This window comes from Lepidothrix coronata, unplaced genomic scaffold (genome assembly GCF_001604755.1).
Source record: "Lepidothrix coronata isolate B3197 unplaced genomic scaffold, Lepidothrix_coronata-1.0 Scaffold22, whole genome shotgun sequence".
In the NCBI taxonomy this organism is placed as follows: domain Eukaryota; kingdom Metazoa; phylum Chordata; class Aves; order Passeriformes; family Pipridae; genus Lepidothrix; species Lepidothrix coronata.
The window spans coordinates 6669657-6691998 of record NW_016690202.1 but is presented as its reverse complement, the minus strand read 5'-3'; the positions used below and the strand labels follow the sequence as shown (position 1 = coordinate 6691998).

Sequence of the window (22342 nt, the reverse complement as noted above, 5' to 3'; positions counted from 1 at the left end):
CCAAAATTGCCAGAATCAGGCTGGGCATGTAATTCAGTTACAGTGCATCCTACCTCACATTGCTTTTCAGACATCATCAAAGACATCCTACCAAATTCTACAGATGATAAAAACATCCGACACACATCCTACACAGAATTGACACAGACTGGAACCATAATCTCTTGGGCTGAAAAACAGAGAGACCTCAGACTACTTTCAGATCTGAAAGAGTTCCAAGGACATCACTCCACAGCTCACATTAAGCATGAAGTAAATAGAAGTACCTAGTTTCCCCCGAAAAAAAATAACAGTGTACTTATGACATAGCACAACTACCTCATGGTTTAAATTAAACTTCCCTGTTTACTGTTATAAAACCCGAGGGGCAATATCACCAGCCTAACACAATGGTCCTGAAAAAAGTTACCTACACTTGAGTTATATTAAATCTATACAGGTAGGTATACTGACATTTCTCATGCAGTAGAAACATCCAACCTTCCTGTCACGACCAATGAAAGCCTTCTTAAATGAAAAGCCTTTAATACAAATTACTTTAAAAGGAAAAGGAAGGAAAAGACATTATTTGTTGTAAATCCATAAGTCTTTCCACTATTTCAAGGAAAAGTTAATGATCAAGAAGCTAACACTTCCAGAATGAGAACTGTCTCCCTGAATGAGCACTGTCTCCCCGAAACTAACTAGACTACAACCAGTGCTACACCAGCAACAGAAATGAAATAGAGTAAGTTAAGAGGAAAGGGCAAACTTTCATATGACACAGCACTGTAGACATTTGCTTATGGAACTATCGAAATGTCCAGTTTCTGATTTGAAAGTGATTCTTAAGCAAGCTGTGGTGGAGACTATCTACAGTCATCTCAGTTAACTTTAAGATCTAAGCATGTGTTGGATTCATCACAAGTCCGAGGATTTGGCTTTCTTCTTTTTAAGGCAGGTTCACTTCTTCTGTATTCAAAGTCAGTTGTTGGGAGCGGAAGAAAGTAATGTATTTTAGCATTGTATGAAACTTCAAAGTTTTTAATGGCTCTTTGTGATACCCAAAACTGCAAAGGTGAAATGGAAATACAGTGAATAAAGTGTCAGAAGGCAAAGATGACACTGACAGAAACTCAAAAACACTTGCAAACAATGCTGCCTCCAGGGAAAAAGCTGCATTCAGAAACTGAAAGGAGATGTTCTGTCAGGCAGAAATTACATAGCCACAAATCGCCAAGCAATTTGGTACTGCCTGAAGGTCAGCACTGATAAAACTGATACTTCGCTCTCCTCACTGATGAAGATAAATAAGGCTCTTAAACAAGCACCACAAGTCTTTTAAATCTTGGAGCTTATCAAGAACTGTGACTCCAGTTTAATTTGAAACTGAGAAGTTCTGTTCCTCCCAATGGCCTTAGGGTTTCTCTAAGAAGAACGATCTCTGCAGAAATATGTGGGCCTTACAACAACTGCAGCAATGTAGTTAAATACTAGACATACAGCCCAGGGTGCAGTGTGTAACCATACAATTTAAACAAGAAGTGGAAAGAGGAACAAATGAAAACTCAGCCCCTCAGAGGAGGCACACTTTTATGAAATCTAAGACTGCATACCAACGTGTTCAAGTTCTGCAGAGGACCTGTGATATGTAAATCTAGCAACACTACTGCTGAAGTCCCCGGGCAGATGGAGCTCGTCAGCCCTGTAAGGCAATCCATCTAAGAGAAGGTCACTCTAAACAAACCTACGTCCTGGGGACCTCACTGCCACTGTCCAAGCTTGCTCGGCCCCGGCAGATGAACCTCAGGATTAAAGGGTGGGCTCAGTTCAGCGCACGCTGTGTCTCACCTAAAAAATCCACTGCGCAGGCTCGAAGGGTTAATGACCTTTCCCAAATCTTCGCTCGAGAAGACTGGTCATTATTACTGCTGAAGTCAGCTTTCTCACTTAAGAAGAAAGTCCTGCTTCACCTTTTAAGAAGAGCTGCTCTAGGAGAACACAGTGACATAGGAGTGTAGTAACACAGGGGGGCTGGAGTAGACAAATTCAATGCATTACAGGTGACCTATCCCTCAACTGTAACCTTCTTTTCCATGGTTTTTTTCCTTCCAAACTGGAAAGATGTAACAGACAAAGGAGCACCAGTTATGATTTGAGAAATTGTGTACCCGTGTCCACCTCTGACACATAGTCCTTCCAATGTATTAAAGTAATTTTGATGGCTTTACAGGAACCAGTCTTGGGTCTTGCATTCGTAAGTAGTTTTTATTCTGTTTCAGATAATGTAGAGTGTTTTGATGTCATGTAAGCATATACTTGTTGCAGGAAAAACAGAGCTGAAACTATGCTACCCATGAGAACCATCACCCCTGAGAGATAAAAGGGAAAAGAGCTTCTCCAAAACAACACAGCAAGGATAGAGAAAGCCAAGTACATCTGGCAGCAAAATTAACATTCCACACCTGAAAAACAAAACACCCAGGCACAGGTAACTGTGCAGAAGATAGTACTCACAGTAAAATACGAACCTAGAAGAACAGGAGTGAAGAGACAAATTAATTAGTTTCTAGAGCAGAAAATGACTGACTGTGTGGCAAAGCACACTATGACCTCCCTATTTATCCACATCAAGCATAAAGGTGGCAGGATACACATGTTGTCTACAGACATCAAAGAGGTAAACACTAATGTATGAAAACAAAGCGGTATGAGCACGTATGTAGCTACCATAAGAATGTGCATGCTGAAAGAAAAAAAAAGTGAGACCCTGAAATATTTGTATCAGTAACATCCACCAAAAGCCCAATCACTGATAAATGTATAAGTTTCACTTTCCAACAGGTTTTCTTTCCAAAAGCTCTGAGTTCCAATACCTTAGACTGATCAGCTTAATTGTGGCTATCTTGCCACATTATGCTTTTGTGCCTTATCTAATTCTGTTGTCTAAGTATGTACTGTATATATTCACATAACCTTATTGTAAGAGCAAAAAAAGACTTGTTTCCACCAAAAGGGAGTAGCTAGATCCTGAAATACACATAAACAGAGGTCAATCTTCTTTTTCTTTAGTAAGACTAGGCCAAAGAAAAATCAGAAATGTTCTGAAACTTTTTCTACTTCTGTACTTTTAACTCATGAAAAATAATAGCATCTACAAAAAAATAACATAACTTCATTGCAACAGTTAAAAACACTTTCTCAGAAATGTTTGCTCACTGCTAACTTACATATATCCACAGTACTGTAAAATTGAGTAATCTTAAAGCCAGGTCTTTCAAATCACACCACAACAGACATGTAATTTCAAGAAAAAATATTTTCATTTTGGTCATAATAGTTGACTAGTTATTTTCAAGTATTTCTTGTAATATTCAATGACATATTTGCATTTTTATTTCCACCTTTTTAATTCTCTAACATTTTAAGTAGAGAGCTTATACAGTCACAGATATGGACCCTGAACTCAGCATAGAGTCAAAAAAAAAATGCATTAAATTGTATCTATTACTAGTCAAAGGAAAAAAAAAGTGCTCTCAGAGCTACATATTAAAATAGGTGAAGTTGGAATAGCTGCTCTAAAAACTTATTTTGGAAATCTAGGTTTAGTTAATACTGAACATACTTTGCATCCTTCTACCTGCATGCTACATTGCACAAACTGCAGTATTTTTACTAATCTCAGTATCGAAAATTAAAAATACTCAACTCATTCAAATTTTTATTTGTTTAGAAATGTAAATTATTGCTTTAACACGTATTACTAAAAACCAAGATCTGAACGATTTCTCAAGCAAATGAAGTGGTGCAAAACCTGTTCATAAATACAGAATCCTTCCAAACTTAGGACTTCCCATCTACCTATTGCAGGCTTTAGAATTTGTTATTACTAGAAGGGAAAAAAAAAAAATCAAACACTGAAAAAAACCCGCCCTTAATGCCCTCTCTCCATTTAAGAATCAACTTCAAGCCCTCAGTCACAAAGTTCTTGATTACAAATCTCTACTGTATGCGTAGATCTGTAATTTTGTGCACAACTGTTATATCTGAAATAAAGTTAATCCAAATCAAGTAACAAAATTTGCCCTAATGGGAGTTCTTCTTCAGCTCCACTAAGAGAAATTCAATATACATAAGAAATAATTTAAAAAATTAAAACAACACTTTACTTGGAGAAAGCCATATTCAAAATTTGGTTATAAAGTTTTTTTTTCTTATAGAGAAAGGATATATTTTAAGTTTCATAGAGACAGAAAACTAATACTTTACAGTATTTAGGGATGAAAAATATCATTACTCCCAATGGATTTGCCACATCCAACTGAAAAGTGTTAAAAATTTTTTAGTATTTTTTTCCTTGGTTGCAATATTGAACTTGCTTTCTTTGACTCCAAGCTTCTTCAAGAAATTCTTGGTTTATACAAACCAAATAACAATACGTGATGTCCTCAAAATAGTATCAGGAGCACTTACTCATCGTACTTGATATGATAAATAGCTTCTTCACCAGTGTCCATACAGTCTGAATAAGATGTGGATGGTGTACTGTCCAAATTATTTGCATTTTCTCTAGAATGATCTTGATTTAAGTTTCCATTAGTCCTTTTGTAAGTGTTACCACTCTTCCCTTGAGCTTTACCATTCTTATGTCCCTTTGTTGCTCGGGTAACATTTTCTATATGAGCTTCAAACCAGGCTCCAATGCTGACATCACGGGCATCCACCAATTCATTTATCTAAAAGGAAAATCAAATAATGAATTAATGCTTATTTTATATACTTCCAATTAAGAAAAATAAATCAGTCAACTTACTGTGCTACTGTTTATAAAACAATCAAATATAATAACCAGTTGAGCTTAAGCAAGTTCAAGGAATATGCAGTCATGAATACTTTCATTTACACTTTGAGTATTTTATTACTCTTCCTTCATTGAAATCTAGTATAATCTGTATGTAATTTTAAAAAGCAAGGCTAATTTTCTTCTGTTTTTCCCTCCAAACCTGAAAATTAACTTGATCTGTCATTATACTTTCCTCTTGTTTCACCATTTGTTCTTTATGGCTAAAACAAGCACATAGAGCATCAAAATACTATCTCACAACCCAGCAGTTTACAGACTTCCCTGAGCCTTCAACTTGGAATTATTATTTAACCTTCTACCCTTCTGGCCTGCATGATTTTTTTTAACCAATAAAGACTCAAGGAGAGAGATGAAACAAGTCTAACAAGGTTGCCCACACAGTCAGCCAAAATGTTATCACTGTAAGAAATGAAACTATCTCAAGAATTTCTCCCTTCTGTACTCACAAGTACTACCGGTATTAATTTACTGGCAACCAAACCATTTTTATTCTAAATCACATTTAACTTTCTGAAGTCTTCAGCCAATTAAACAGATGTTCCTTTAATAATACTGAGAACACTGAAAGAAAAGATTTTTAAAATACTTCAAAAGTACACCGAGTATAAAAAAATGATTACAACAGAACTACTGCACACCCATACCACAGAAAATATCTTTAATAAACACTATGAGACACGTGCATGTATATGGTTTAAGCTCTACTCTTCGTCAAGTACCAACATCATACCAGACAGATACTCACTCTTAGAAACCCCAAAGGCTAGTTTCTAAGATCTGAATAATCTTATTATATTTTCACAGGAACAAACACAAAAACATTCTAACATTTAGGGTGAATCAGCCCTTAGGTACTGGAAAGCAAAATAGACAGCAGTTTGAGCTAACAAGTTTATCCCAAGAAAGCAATACTTCTTGAGTTTTTTCCATTCCTCTTCCTAAAATAACTTCCAAAACTCAAGGTTTTATTTTTCTACCCATGTAAAATATATGCATGGACATGTATTTTCTTATTCTTTCTTACAATGTACAGTATTCAAAGTACAGCTTTTTACCAGAATGACAATTTCAGCCACATAACAAACAAATCAGAGAAGGGCAGCCTCATTTTAAATCTGTGAATCTATTTTAAACATAATCAGTGGATTCTGGCACTTCTAGAAGGAACTCTCTTGAAGGCATCCCTACACAACCTTATGTGTTTGAATAAGTTGTAGCTCAAAAGGGGAGCTTTAGTTCCTCTCCTCCAAAACACAGTTGAACAAGATACACACCAGTAAAGATTCCTTCATCTGCTTCTGCTTCTTGCAACCAGTTATGGAAGTGCCAGAGAAACCATGTTAGCAAAGTCAAAAATCATCATTACCAGATCCAGAACAAAACAAAACAAACCAAACAAACAAAACCACCAAAACAACAAAAAAAGTAGAATAAAATCATAAATTAGTGCAAACTCCCTTAATCATTCCTCTTCAATGCATGCTTCTGTAATCTTACGTGAACAGTTGCAAAACATACTTCCCACCCTTGTAAAGAATAAAGGCAAGTAATGATTACCACAGACCACTGAGGCACATAAGACAAGTATTTTGAGTTAGAAGTGTCTTGTTTAAGAACTGTTTTATCAGTAGCTCTTTACAGACAGTACTAAACAAACACTGATTTTAATTATAGATTCAGTTTGTGTGGTTTTTATTCCAAGCTAGTGTTCTTCAGTTAAACTTTTTTTACTACAGTCAGAGTTTTTTGGAAGGAAAGTTATGAAGACCATATGAGAAGGGGAAACATGCACATGGCTTCTGAATGAGCTCTAGTTTTTTTAACATCATTCCTGCATGCCCAAGCAGTGTTACTGTAACTCCTCTCTTGCAACTTGTCTTGTACTCCTCCTTTTGGCCATTGCTTAGCCAAGGCAGTGTCCTTCACAGATGCCAAGTTCACCTTGAGACGGCCCCCCAGTTCTTAAATGAGATACTACTAATGATTTTCAGTCTTAGTAATAAGGAACAGGAGTTTGAACATAATTCCACCCTGCTACTAGTCCTTCAGAGCACATATAAATAACAGACATCAGGTACAACTGGAATAAAAAACAACCTAAAGCATTCTAATTTACATAATATACAATGGAATTCTGTTTAAATCACTATTTTAACCATCTAACAATAATTTAATTATTATTAAAATTTACTTCCAATATGAACTTATCTTTTTTTTTTTCATTATAGGTCCCATACAGGCTATCTTTCCTTTTGGTAGTTGAAATCAGAAAGAGAGAGCATGGTACAGAGGCTGCGACTATCCATAACATAGAGTAAGTAACAGGTATTTTCTTGAGTCTAGCTCTGAATAAAGATCCAGTGAGGCACAGGACTTCCCTCAGACAGAAGCTGTACAAACTACTTCTTCCCATAACTAAACAATTCCTTATTATCTGACAAACAAGAAAATGGAAAATGATTAAATATATCAATCTGTTTAGCCATCTAACATAGCTTAGTTTATGGTGTTTTCTACTGACTTTTATTAAACAACTTTACTACCTTTGAACTACAAAAGTGGCTAAAAATACATTCTTCAAAGTTTTCTAATACTGAAATCCTCTACACATTCATACTGTTATCTACAAATAGGAAAAATGCAATGGCTATACCCTTAATTTTTCTCTCTCTATATAGAAAACATACAGTTGGCTGAAAAAGTAATCAATTCACAAGTAATGAGGCACAAGATAAGCAAGAGGCCCAACTTGTTTTCTCAGCCAGTCTCCTCAGTTCTTCAACAATTTAAGGCAAGTCTGCCAATTTACCACAGCCTCAACCTTCTATTCCTTCTCTGCAATTGTGGACATTTTCCAGCAAAATAATTACTGTTATGGCTATGTCTTATCTAAAGAAACATCCAAACAGGAGGTGAATTGCTACCATAGACATACATAGACACATACATATACACATACTAAATGTCCAATAAGCTAGCAATCTGGAAACTGCCCATTTTCTGTTTAAATTAAACTTCTGGTAGTCTGATGTAATCCTACGTGATAATACAAAAAAATTAAATGAGGTACAAAACTAAATGAATACTACATATGTGATTCCTAAAAACCCTACATTAAGAGAGGAATCACCACATCACATACAGCTTAAAGAAACTGTGTATTTCCAGAGATTATCTCATTCTAATGCAGCACTGAACCACTAGTATTAAACCAATTATTTGGCAAGCTTGAAGAAAAAAAGAAGGGGGAAAGCTACACTCCTACACATATTTTCTTTATTAGCTTCTTCTGTCCACAAAAAAGTATTTGTTTCACAGCTACTCTAAACTTTCTGGAGAACATATTTTGGAGAACACAATGTGTCAGAGTTTGTGAACTCTCTTGAAACGTGAGTGGTACAGGGACACCCTCATGACTCTGCACGACTTAGTTTAAATGAAGTTAATTTCATTTAAGACAAACTGGAGAATTATTAAATCATAAAAGAAAGCAATGAGGTTACAATCCTTTAAATAATAAAACTAACTTTTTTAACAATAAAATCAAATCCAAAAGAGTGAGGCAAGTTTCCAGCTTTTAAAGTTTGTACATACCTTGTACAGTCCAATGCCAGGATCTATGAGGAATGAGCGAGATGATGTAGATGGCTGACTGGGTGATCCACTATTTTTTTTTTTCGCTTTGTTCTTGCAGTTGGAAACAGCACAAGGATTGACTTCTCCATCTTGATCTGTCACAGAAGCAGCAGTAGGAGCTTCAGATTCAGAACGTATCAAAAGCTGTACTATGTCATTTAGTCCAACATTGTAGTCAAATAAAGTGTGTCCATCTTCTAGCTGTCAAAAGAAATGTGTACTTGTAAAATTCCACCTTAAGGTACGTAAGTAGTTTGCAAATCTTCCTTTTACGGGCATTAATTGTACAGACCAGAAGAGACAAGTCATTTATTACAGGTAAATAAAAACTTAAGTCTTCGGTACATCCAAAAACAAACTCTCATCAAGGAAGGCTTAAAACTACAAATAGACATCTTTACAGACTTTGGACTTTTTAACTATGTATAATGCAGTGATTTTCTTTTAAAGAAACAGGTAGAACTCATATTGTCACTTACATAACATAGACAGGAAATATAAAAATATGTGAGAAGTTTTAAATTAATAATTGTGTTCTAAGCATTTCAGCTATGCAATTTCACAATTCCCTCTTTCTAAAGCTTTTCTAGAAAGCAAGGCAGTACCCTGACACTTCCCTAGTATTTTGCAAACTATTTCTTACATAAAACATCTACCTATAAAAAATTAATGCTCATACAACTCCATTTACTTTTCAAAACTGTAAAATCTCAAAGTGTTGCGCAAGAGAAACTACACCTAAAGGGAAGCAAAAACAAAAATAGGTATTGGCCTTCATGAAAAGAAACCTCCTAAACTGAGAGCATTCGAAAACATACTTATTCCAGATTTAGCCAAGTTCCCCATCCCCCTAGCCCCCACCCCAAGATCAAAACAAGACTGAATTTGAAATCAAGTCTTTTAATCAGTCAGTTTAAAACTATTATAAAAACCTATAAAGTATAAAACTACTATAAAACCAAAAAACACACACGGTGTAGCACTCCCTCAAACAACTTCATACATCAGGCCCCACTATATTCCAGATGCAATTCGATCCTGCAGAACATCAGAATATAAATAGTAGTAGACATTTTAAATCATCCCTAGAACACGGTTACTAAACATTATTTTTGGACCCACTCTGCACAGCTTTAAGATACCTGCTATTATCTTTGTTTTACCTGATGATCTCATCTATGTACAATTAAGCTAAGAAACTTATACCAAGGAAATGACAAGTTGTGAGTTAGGAAAGAAATACAGGGAGTACTGATCACTGCTACTTTGCTCAGTTAAACACTCAGTGACCTACAGGATCTTTGAAGTAGAGATTTGATTCACCTAAGAGTACAATACAATGCTTTGAGATATCGAAACTAGTATTACACTTTACTTCATGAGGCACTGGGAGAAGAACATGCATGACTTAAAAAACTCCCACATCTTTACAAACTACTTTTGCAACAAAAAAATTATCTACCCTTTTTCCAAGAATAGTTGCTACTTTCAATACAACTTGATGTTTCATGAATCTTTCCAAACAGAACTGTTTTCATGAGCTTATAGGTAGTATCAGTACGACAAGAAAAAGCTGGGAGCAGGAAGGAACAGAAAAAAATAAAGAAGGAATTCTCAAGTTTCTCATTAATGTTAATTTGAATGTTTTCTCTAACATTCAAATGATCTCAGGATAGACAAAAGTGGAATGCATATTTCTTCCTCCATCCCCTCTGCTTTCTCAAGCAGCTCTAAGGGGCAGGGGACAGCTGACAGTCAAAAATTAATCAGTTCTTCCTCCACAAATCTAAGATCCGTGTGAAAAAAAAATTACTCTCTTTACTGCTGATAACAATTGTACCCACATACAACCGCATCTACAAACAGGAGAACTCACAGCTTGTTTCAAAGTAATTGAAGCTGACACAGCTGTCTGGTCAACAGCTACAGGAACAAACCTTGTAATGCTGACTGTTTTCAAACCAGTTCAACACATAGCATACAAAACTGTACTGAAGATTTTCAGGCTGTAATTATTAGAGGAGTGCAAGCCTTAGAGGGGAAACCTCCAGCAACTGTGATTCTACAGGTGACTACCAACACCACATCATATGCCAGGACCTGTAGGCTTAGGTCTTCATACTGAGGAGCACGCTACTTAAGAAGTTCAAGCAACTTTTTCTGTCACACCATGTCATATATTATACATTTCTATCCCTTTGAAAAGTCTTTAACAAAGGTGACAGAAGCGCTCTTGCAGCCCTACAAGAAGACTGGGGGCTTTCCATACCAAAAGAGGTTTGCATTTTCACCGTTTTAAGTTTAAAGTGCTATTCTTATATTTAGAGTACAAACAAACCCAAAACAAAAACAAATAATCACCTTGAAATAATACACCATTCAGTAATGACTGCAGAATAAGTTATATATCCAATACAAAACTAAATCCTCCCTATTAGCATTAGAGGCAAAAAAAAAAAAAGACTGAGCAACCTGGTCTAGTGGAAAGTGTTCCTGCTCATGGCAGGGAGTTTGGAACTAGATGATCTTTAAGGTCCCTTCCAACCCAACTGTTCCATGATTCTGTGATCACAAGTTTTTTCCTCTGTTTTTATCATCTGTATTCTTTCAAGAATATTTTGTGACACCAAAATAGTCATTCTATGACTAGTGAAGTTACACTTAAGTCTAAAAGCACTGTAATAAAGATAAGATTACACACTTCACAAGGCAGTTTGTAGTGTTTGGCAACATGACAGGGAAAGAGCACCTGTTTACAATATGAGCAAAAAGTATGTTCTCCAGTATGAGCAACTGTATAAATTTAGACCAAGCCAAGGACACTGCAACAGTGTCAGCTTCTAGAAACAAAGGAGAGAACATAGAAACTCAATAAGCAGAATCAAGTTCACATGCTTTTTGCCTTGCAAGAACTAAGGTGTGAATCTGCAAGTATACCTATATCTAGCATTACTGCATCACTGACAATTGAAATCGTTTGAATAACAAAATTGGAAAACAGTGTTTAAAGAAATCCATTCCATACAGAAGGAAAGCGGAACTATAAGATGTTCTTTCTTGAATTACAATAAAGAATTTCATCTCATTCTGCTGCGTAAAGATACTAAAATTCCCTGAAAATACGTTTGCCTGGTGGGTGTATTAAAAGAAAAGAAACAAACATTACATGGTTGCTTAATCATTCACTAAGCATTTAAGGACAATTGTCATTCACAAGTTTATACATGCAAATGAGAAAAGAAAGTAATCACGCAATTACCAGATAATCAATCTCATTCAAGTCAGTTATGATTTCTTAATGAGTGATTAGAACATGTACTAAAGCAAAAATAACTGAACAGGCAACTTCATTTACAAAATTTTGCTAGCTCTTCTGATCCTCCTGTCATTACAAGAAGATGCGTTTGTTCCCTTAGCAGTAGATTTTACTTTCAGTTTTTCTTCCTCTTAATGACTGGTATGCTTCAAAAGCCCCTGAGGCTTCATTAACATATTCTGAATGAAATGGCACTAAAGAGCAGCTAGCTTTACTGTATCTAACAGTCTTTCATTATTCTAAATACAAGTAGAGAAACGGATTACATCTTTCAAATGTACTCTTACCATCATATGTTACAGACACTACCAATTTCAAAATATTCCTAAAAAAGGTTGCTATAGATACTTAAAGGTAAGACAACACTGCTTACTCTCCTACACGAGAGCAGCTGTAGCAATGCAATACTGGAAGTGATACCTACCTACTACCACTATTAGAAGAATCATCTTATAACGTCAAGCCAAAAAACTACTTTAAAAGTATGTAGAAGCTGCACTCACGCAAACATGAACGATCATGCAGAATGTGGTATGACACTGCATTACCTGAGGGAAAAAAATTAAGCCTGGCAAGTAATTCCCCAATTATTATCACATTAACTAAAAGTCCCAGCAGAAGCACAGTTCATTATGGGTTATACAGCTTGTAGAGAGACCTCTCAAGAAAGCACATAATAATTCCTGTAAGAACACATTACCTACTGTTATTATCTTAATGTGTGATCCAGAAGCATAAGTCCCTGGGTCACCTTAATCCAGCCATTCCACTTGACAATCAAGATATTTAATCACTTATGAAAGTGTGCCTTTAAGCATCTTCTGAGGGTATCTTTTCCAAGAACTAGAGCAATGCCTGTATCTAGCAATAGAGATGAAAGAAACCATAATGAATGCAGGTGAGTTCTTTAATTAGCAAAATACGATGAAAAGTTAAGCAGCACCAATCTTTTATTCTGCATAGGCATTACACGCATCCTGCAAACTGAACAGGAAATGCACAAGGGTAAAGAGCTTTGAGCTCAAGTTCAGTAGAGAACCTTGGTTAAGAGTTGATTACAGGAGTTATCCAGAGGGTAAGTTAGTCTGAAGAAATCCAGAACCTATAACTTCCATCAGGGTACTCATTTATGCAAGCAATGTGGACTTCTATAATTACTGGTATTTCCTATCTCAAGACTGATGTACAAAACTAAGCTTTTTTGCCTGCAGGAAGGCTGTTGGAATTGAATTCCACAGAAGCATTCCAACACATCTCTAACCAGCATCTAGTAATGAAAAGCCTAACTGAAAATTCAAAATCAGCTTACCAGTATGTAATAAGTGAGTTCTGGGCAATGGGACCAATACAGAACAAGAAAACTTTAATAACCTTTACTGCACAACACTGCACCCTTCGCTTAAGGACTTCAGCCAGTTTCAGAGTGTGCTCAGTTTGTTTACACTTTCAAAGCTGAAAGAGAACCCGAAAAGTATTTTTATTTCACATGAAAAACTTGTATTTGAAAAGAATGCTTCAGGATTCCAGGATATTCAAATTCATGTATTAACCACATTCAAAGTACTAGGCATGTTGTCAGGTTTTTACAATAACTGTGTACTGGAATTGTTTCCCAAGGAAGTACAGTTTCCTCAGCCGCAACAGAGACAAAGGTTAAATAAAAGAGGACCTAGTAGACAACCACAAAAAGAAAGTTACTGTCTTTATATGAATTGGGACATTTAATATGTGCTGTCTTCAAGCGTTTGCAACTCCAGGAGATCCTCTTCCTTCTCAAGCAACTGTAGTTTCAATACTACCTGTTACAAGCCTCATACAGGCTGCTCTGTCAAAAAATACAGGCTGCTCTGTCTGGTGATGATTCCACTTAAACATCCTATATTCTTGCACATGGGGCAGTTCTGATGCCATCAATGACAGTTTTTGAGTGATGTAGCAGTAACTGTTGAGGGTCCAAAAAGATATTCCTGGCCCTGAACAATAAAACTCCTCAGACAATCTGTTATATTAAGAGGATAAAAATGCAAACATCTTTAAGCAAAGACTCCACATCTATGAGGTTTAGTGGCTCCTTCTCACATGTCTAAGGCAGACTGGTTCTCAAGTACAGGCTTCATTATACTTTCTCCACATTTTAAATGAGGTTTTTACATATATCCTGTCTAGTCATAAGGACACCCTGTTCATACTGTTCACAATGGTACTCCTGAATGTTTTCTCCTAACTCTCCCTTCTTTATTGCTGCTGGCTTTAGCAAAGATTCTAATACAAACTAGACAGCAACACCAATTACTCTCATACAGAAACTAACTACAATAAAGATTTACTTTCCTAAATAGGAAATAAATGTCTATCTGACTTGGGAAAAAAAAAAAAAAAAGAAACCCTAGGGCACCATCAGAAACAAAAAAGAATTCCTAAGTTATCCTTATTAGTGCTTTTTATCCTGGTTTGGATTTCATGGCTTGCTGTTAAAAATAAACAGACACAAATGACAGATTATTGCCTCATTTCAAGAAGGAAAATTTATTAATTAAAAAATAAAATTATTGCTCTGTCTTTGTTCTCTCTCTTCAGCACTCATGTAGGTGAATCATCTGGACAACCAAGTTGTCCAAGTGTCTAGATCCACGTCCCTCCAGAACAGAATACAGACAGGCCACAACACTTCGTAAAACACTAATCAAAGAAGTTATTGGTGTCTGGAAAATACAGTCCAAATGACACTCATTTCTGTTGATTTTTTGCCACAAGAGTGCACATTTCAGAGTAGCCTACAAGAACATCTGAAGACAAGATGCCATCAAAAATCACATGAACGCGGTAGGACAAACTAGTCTTCATATCAGAGAATATGCCCCATTTTGACAACTTATGCATGTTACACAACAGCTAACAACCTGCCCTGGACATAAAAAAAAGGCAATCTTAGTAGTATCAAATGACTTACTGTCAATAAACTGTATTTTAGGTAGGTACCATATTCTAACAGAGAATCCCACAGTCTCAGTAGAAAGCATACAGCAAAGGGAACTCCTAGGGATGGAAGAATATTCTAAGAAAGGCTTTTCTACAAATTCTGTTACAACCAAAGAGTTTGATCACACTACATTGTGGATTTGCTGTGCTTGTTCAACTCTCCACACAAAGAGGAAGTCTGGCATGCTATAAAATCCCACACAACCTAGGAAGAAATTACAGAATCTTGTTGCTGACACTGTCTGTAATTACACATCAATCTCAGTACAAAAACCATGACAAAATGTATATTAGTCATCTTTGTACTCAATCAACAAGACCAGCTCCCTCAAGAAGAAATTCACACTTTTCCTGAAGTTCTGTAACTAAAATTATGGACAAAAGTCCACATTTTAAGGCCACATTCTCCAATAAACAAGTGGGTTTTACACCATTTCTACAAAATTATTTACAAAGTGTACAGGTGGTACCAACATATTTTACTTTTTAATCAGGAATAAATACAATCCAAAATAGATTCCAGTGTACAAGATTAGTGCCAACAAAAAAGAGCTGAAAGTCAAGAGATGTAAGAAAAGAACTTCTTTACTTTATCAGAAGATCATGGTGAAGGTAGCCATTCTCAGTCTCAAGCAGGGTTCAAGTCTGCACCTCTTCCACGTTAAACTTTTTAAAAAGCAGTTCATGTTTTGAAGATTATTTATCCTTTTATTACTGGGTGAGATACAGGAAAAAAAAATTTAATTTAGATATGATATTTTCTTCTTGGACACAACTCTAAATCCCATTAAAGGAACATCTGCTCGTTAATTTTTAGCTTGAAGTTAAAACAGCAAGGTTTCTCTTCTTTCTGTGTTCTCAGGAACCTTCTAATTAGGTAAATAAAAGTTCATGGTGTCTTCTGGATGATATTTAGGATTACCTGATACTTTCACAAAAAAAAAAAAAAAGGGCATGTCAAAATATAAAACTGGACTGAAATCCTCAGAAGCATGGAAAGACTCATCCATCTCTGTGCTGATTAGATGAGAGGGGTCAAGTACCTCCTGTATGATGGTATGGGCTTCTATAGCACAGGCAACTGAACTTCAGCAAGTGGTGCCAGTGAGAGCAAATGACTATCTGCAGCTCGTAAGGACACCTGTAATGAAGAACTGGTTATTATCAAGCTTCCATAATCAACAAGAAAAATCTAAAAAAAAAAAACCCCAAAGCCAAAACCAAAAAGTCAATAACCAAGTATATTTTTACATAATTTTACTGTTAAATCATAGGAATAGAGATTCAGTTAATAGCTTTTAAAAAGAGAATCCTCTGATAACTTCTATCAATATTATTGATATCAACATCTGATCATATTCCATCATAGGAAATCCTCATTATGTAGTGTCAGTGTAGGCCTTCCATCAGGTCTGTTCTGCATCTAAGGGTTTGTAGAGTCCTTTCTAATTTAAAAAAAAAAAAATCCACCTCATTTTCCAAGAACTTCCATATTAATTTTAAAAGTACAGGTACCAAATTATCCTAACCAAATTACATGTATGTGTGACACTCAGGCACACGGTGTGACTCTTGGGGATGTGCTGTGAAAGGCTAAGAGCTGGACTCGATGATCATGGTGGGTCCCTTCCAACTCAGCATATTCTGTGAAAAATGGCCATAAAATCTAGTTGGCTCTAATTTCTTAGAGCTTATGTGATGTTTTTCCAAGTTCCTAATACTTAAGTAATACATGCAAAACAGTACAAAGTATTCTGTTTTGACCCATGCTTGTGCTTTTCCTTCAGTTTGTTTAGGTGCTCTGAATAACAAAGATAATCATATCAAGGAATGGTAAATTGCATTATTAGTTTTACATTAAAAATTTAACCGGAAGATGATTTTAGTAAACAACTTCTGCAATCATATAAAAAACCCTCACTCATAGGGCTACTAAACCTAATGCCATATAAGTTCCAAGTATACACTATGAATGTGTCAAGAATTTTGGAAAGCAATATGATTGTATCTGCCCTGAAGACTCCAGATAACTCTCCTCACACTACAGAGCAACTTGTTACCAGCTTCAAAGAATGGTAATCACTTCCCTTTTAAGACTTCTTCAAACTATTTCTCTGAAATATAAAACTTAACTGCTCCAGCTGAAGATTTCTCATCCCAGATTTCTGTCTGAAGCAGATGGGGTTTGGACAGCTTCAGCTGAAAATGTTTACAATTTTCCAGACAAAATAAAGCTGGAAAGAGTCCGTGTTAAGAAACTCAGTTGTTCTATGAATAGGTTTAGCACTCCCATTCTTGAGTGAAATACTCCAGGAGTAAAGCTCTTCTATCGTTCTGGAAATTCATCCAAGCTGTAGATATTAAGAAGCACTTAAAAACGCAGTTTACAAACCCGAAGCTTGGAAGCTTGAACTCACACGATATTCTATCCATAACTCATGTGCCAGCCCAGGTCCCCAGAAGCTAAAGAGGTCTTGTCTAATAAAAGCATACCCTACTGCCAGATTTTTAACTGTGTCTCACTGAAGCTACTTTATCACAAGGATGCTCTCATGCAAAAAAAAGGTCCTCCACTCCTCCTACCCCTCTAATGTTTCAGTTAAATTTTACAGAAACAAAACCTTAAACACTTGGGCATTACAGCATGGGTCTGAGAAACTATACTTAACAGTAAACTTGCATGGCTAAGTAACACGGTGCGTACTACCACATATTTTTGTGCCTAAAAGCAGAGCTAAATTTCTTCTACTGAAGTAGGCCTGATTTGCAGCAACTTTCATATCAAGTAAATAAACAGCTTCAGTACTCTCACTTCCACCTGCTGATTTCAGTCTCCCATTGTGCTGGTTTTGGCTGGAGTAGAGTTAACTTTCTTCACAGTGGTTGGTGTGGGGCTGTGTTTTGGATTTGGGTTGACAATATAGATATGTTTCTGTTATTGCTGAGCAGTGCTTGCACAGAACCAGGGCCTTTTCTGCTTTTCATACTGCCACACTGGCAAGGAAGGTGGAGGTGCACGGGACATTGTGAGGAGACACAGCCAGGGGAGGTGATCTAAACTGACCAAAGGGATATTCCAGACCAATGACGTCATGCTCAGTATATAAAGCTGGGGGGAAGAAGGAGGAAGGGGGAGGTTTGGAGTAATGGCATTTGCCTTCACAAGCAACTGTTACATGTTGTGGGGCCCTGCTCTCCTGAAGATGGCTGAACACCTGTCTGCCCATGGGAAGCTGTGAATTAATTCCCTATTTTTCTTTGCTTGTGTGTATGGCTTTTGCTTTGCCTATTAAACTGTCTTTATCTCAACCCACAAGTTTTCTAGCTTTTATCCTTTCAATTCTCTTTCCAATCCTGCTGGTGGGGCAGTGACTGAGCATGGTATTTTCATCTCCAGCTGGGGTTAAACCACAACATCCACGAAACAGGTTAGGAGTGGTTTCCTCACCAACAAGATTAATGGCTTCAAAAGCAGTTTCAGTTCACTTCCTCTTACATATACTGACAAAGAAACCTTTGGTGTCCAATGTCCTGTTTTTCCCCAACTCTAGTAAGCACTATGGAAAAGGTATTGAGATTTTTTTTTTTTAACAACAGCCATTTACAAGTTTTCACTGAATTCGAATTCCAGTGAGATGGGATGGGGTGATGAAAAAAAGCCAACACAAGACATTAGTTTTTACCTTCCACAAACAACCAGTATTGCTAAAGTACAAAATGGTGCATGTTAAGTTCTGTGCAAAACATAAGTAGGTATTAATACCCCTTAAGCTCTCTGGTAAGTTTAAATTTAAACTTCAATGTATTTTTACTGCTCTATTTTTCCATCATTGTAACTGAAAGCTAGAAATCCTGAAATAAATATAACTTGATTCTATAGAAATCTGGTCTGGTAGGTCAAAATGCCAAGATATCTCCTTCACTTTCTTGAATAAACTGAGAACTTCTCATCAAGAGCAGCTTCATAGGTTTTTCCAGTTAGGAGAGAGAATATGCTGCTGGAAGTCAGCTTGTCTTATCTTGCTTTTCTGAATTTCTCTAAGAAACCTCCACACAATGCATTGTAATTTACCACTTTACTCAGAGTTAACAAATAACATTGAAAAAGCATTAGATATGAATAGTCAGTGGTGGAGCAAGGTTAGAATATGTTTTATTCAAGCATAAGGAAATATCTGTGGCCCTCCAAGAAAATCATTCCAGACAACTATCCACCTTCTTCAAGAAAGAAAGTAAGAGACATCACTGCAGGTTTTAATGTTCAGCAGACTTCTGTGGCTAACTGCAGACTAGGTTATTGCAGCACACTAAAGAACTATACAAACATTACTACTCCCTTTCCTCAGAAAGTTCTACCTCAATCTACAGTTACTCAGCTCTGCAGAAATGTGGATCCCAGAGAGTCCAGGATGTCCTCACAGACCAGACCATGTTATACGGTAATACTATCTGGCTCAATCTTCACTTCCACATGTGAACTGCAGTAAAAGTTAAAAAACAGACACCAGCCTATTCAATAAAGTAGTGTTTTTTCTGGGTTTTACAAGAAAAAAAAAAAGAAAAAAAACAAACACCACAACAGTAATACAAAGTACTACATTAATCACAACACTAAGTTTTGTCCAGCAGTTCTAGGGTATTTTAGCCCTTAAGAACAGGCATGTGATGTACTGCCCGCTTACATTCTTGCATATGTGTTTGAAGATCAGACAACAGCAAATCACACTATACCACATAAACTACATTAACTGGACATGGACACTCATGAAGAACTGCAAAGTAATGGCTCCAGCCCAAAATGTTAGTTGAAGCTGTTCTCTACTTCAAGCTAAGAGCCCAATGATGTCAAAATTCAGCCCATAAATGGTGACTCACTTAGGTTCCTACATCCTTATAACCTCACATTCCTCCTATTTTTAGAACGTCATCACATAGTCAGTCTTCCCACCACCTGCAAGATCTGAGTACTTCTAGAGAGCCTACAGTAAGCAGTATGCAGCAGTAAACTCATGGTTCTACTAGCAGACTGTACAGATTTAACCATGTTGAGTGTTAACCAAATAAGAAAAGACTTTGGCTCAGATAATATTTTTTACAACACATGCAGCAATCTCCAGGTTTTTTCAAGTTTCCACCTCAATATATTGCTTTCTGTTCACCTCATATTTAATTGAAGTGCCCTTTTTTATTTCGATTTATTTTATCGCAGCCCTGAGAGACTTGAAGTTGTTTACAGTTTCCTTTGCTCACGTCTCTCAACATCCAGTTTTACTTGTGCAAGAGCAACCCTTCTGACCTTTTTTCTACTTACAAGCACCATGGAAACAGAAAAGCAACCCATGATCAACAAAGAAATTTCAGAATTAATTATGGTAACTGCAAAAAAATGGGCATTTATGAGGAGTGAAACTATAAAAAAGAACTTCCTAACTCTTCACTGAACATAATCCCAGCTGTGTCCTAAATTGGATATATACTAAGTACTATACTCACAAATGCTGCTCATGTAGGAAATTTCACTACTGCATTTTCTTAAGCAAGAGACATCTGTTAACTAATATGTTCATGCTAATTGGTCTGGCCACTTTCAGACTACACAGAAAAGTACAACTCATTACAGGCTCATCTTCCCTGTGTTCCACACCAACCTCTGCACTCAAAGAGATGTGCCAGCACACATCACACAACTTCAAGACTGGGATGTTCCTTGATTGGGCCCCATCGGAGAAACATGCAATTGTCCTGAGTGTTCTTTACAGACCTGTCCTCCAACACCACTCTCACCCTCAGCAACTTGTAGAATGCAAAAATATAGTCATTTGCTATTGGATTCACAATCTAGCCTTACCATCCAGCTGCTAATGCTTGCCTACTGGTCAACATTTAAATTTGTATTTCCTAAGTTTTTTCCCCTTATTTGTAAAGATACACGCTTTATCTCTTTTGTGGCAGAAATCCCACTGCCCTGTATTACTCAGCTTAGGTAAACACTACAACACTCATCTGGTCTATGAAGATGCATTTCAAGAGTCACTTTCCCAGTGACACATCCGGTGCCTTTCGTGCCAGGTAATAGCTGAGCCTCATTTTCACAACTCCAGCACCGAGCACTTAGTTTATGTAACGCAGCTTCAAAGGTTACACCCTTCAGCAACAAAGTTACAGCCTGAGGCGACCTATTCGGAAAAAACTGTATTCAGCACAGGAGGGCAGCGGAAGTACCAGCTCACAGAACGCTTCCAGACAGTCACCCCTGCTACACCGGGCTGCCCCGCTCGAGACGAAGCGCCTCTCCGGACCCCCAGCAGCCTCCCCGATCCTGCCCGGGACACACGGGGGCTCACCAACCCAGGATACCCGCGGATCACGACTCGTGCCCGCGAAATTAACCCCGCGCCGCCGCCTCTCCCCGCCCCGCCACGTGCGGACCCGGAGCGGCGTTTTCCGTGGAAACCGCTCGCGATCCGCCCGCTTCCCGCCCTGCCCGGCCGAGGCTGCGGCGGGGCGGGGGACACCGGGAGGGCGCAGCTCCCTCCTTCCCCCGCATCCCTCCGGCCACCCTGTCACTTGGGCAGGATGAAGGCGGGGGTCGGGGGAGGAGCCTCCAGTCGCTCAGGTGGGAAAATAAACACACAAAGGGCCCTCGCTGGCACACGGAGGGGGGATTTACTCCCTCGCGTTTTTACTCCCTCCGCTAGAAAGGGGGGGCGCGGGGTCCCGGAGCAGCCTGTCGGGGGGGCTCCCGCTCCCCCCCTCTCCCAGGCCGGGGAGTAAACAAAAGCGGGAGCCACAGGACGGCACATGGGTAGAGACGGGGACCCCCGCGACGCACAGAGCCGGATCCGGGACAAGCGGTGACCGCAGAGGGTCCGCCCGGGCATGGCAACTCCCGCCTCACCTGCTTGCCCCGGTAGAAGAGGCGCTGGCGGTCGGGGCTCACGCGGAAGGTCTCCTGGATCTTCTCCCGTAGGCACTCGATCTTGGTGAGGCGGCTCAGGTCGTCGATGGTCTGGGTCTCGGTGCCGTCGATCGTGCGGACCTGGATCCACATGGTGCCCGCCCGCCCGGCCGGCCACGGGCACGGGAGCAGGGCCCGGAGCAGGGGCTGGGGGCCGCTCCGCGGGTGAGCGCAGGCGGCGTGGGACTGCAGGGGAGGGGTCCGGGAGCTCTCCCGCTCTTTGTTCGTCTCGGCAGGGCAGGAATTTCAAACCCCGCTGAACGGGCGCGACACTCCCGCCGCAATCCGAGCCGCCGGCCCCGCTCGGCGGGGCGCGGGAGAGGGAAGGGAGCTGAGCGGCTCCCGCGGCGCTCCCCGATCCCGCCGAGGCGGCGCGGGAGGCGGCGGGCAGAGCTATGGGGAGGCGGCGGGAGCCATGGCCCGGCCCGGGCAGTGTTTACCGGGAGCGCCGCCGCGCTCACATGGAGGTCACGGCGCCAACGCCGCTCTCGCGAGAGCCGCCGGCCGCGGCCGCGCGGAGACAACACGGCGGGGCGGGGGCGGGGGGCGCGAGGCGGGCGCGCGGCACCGCCACGCCTCCACCCGTCGCGCGCGCTCCGCACCGCGGCCC

At 38.8% G+C, this 22342-nt stretch overlaps 1 protein-coding gene across 4 annotated transcripts in view; it reads right to left on the bottom strand.

The window, feature by feature from the left end:
• The window catches only part of UHRF2 (ubiquitin like with PHD and ring finger domains 2), a 77235-nt gene extending 55372 nt beyond the window's left edge, over positions 1-21863 (bottom strand). For 2 of the 4 annotated variants that reach the window (XM_017808123.1, XM_017808126.1), the window contains exons 1-3: positions 21673-21860; positions 8438-8680; positions 4453-4715 (exon numbers count right to left, since the gene is read on the bottom strand). In XM_017808123.1, the coding sequence (XP_017663612.1) occupies positions 4453-4715; positions 8438-8680; positions 21673-21825 (659 nt within the window). In that variant the 5' untranslated portion in view covers positions 21826-21860. Of the gene's footprint in view, positions 1-4452; positions 4716-8437; positions 8681-21672 lie in introns of all 4 variants that reach the window. The other 2 variants (XM_017808127.1, XM_017808125.1) reach the window with 2 other exon arrangements.
• Positions 21864-22342: the final 479 nt, after the last annotated feature.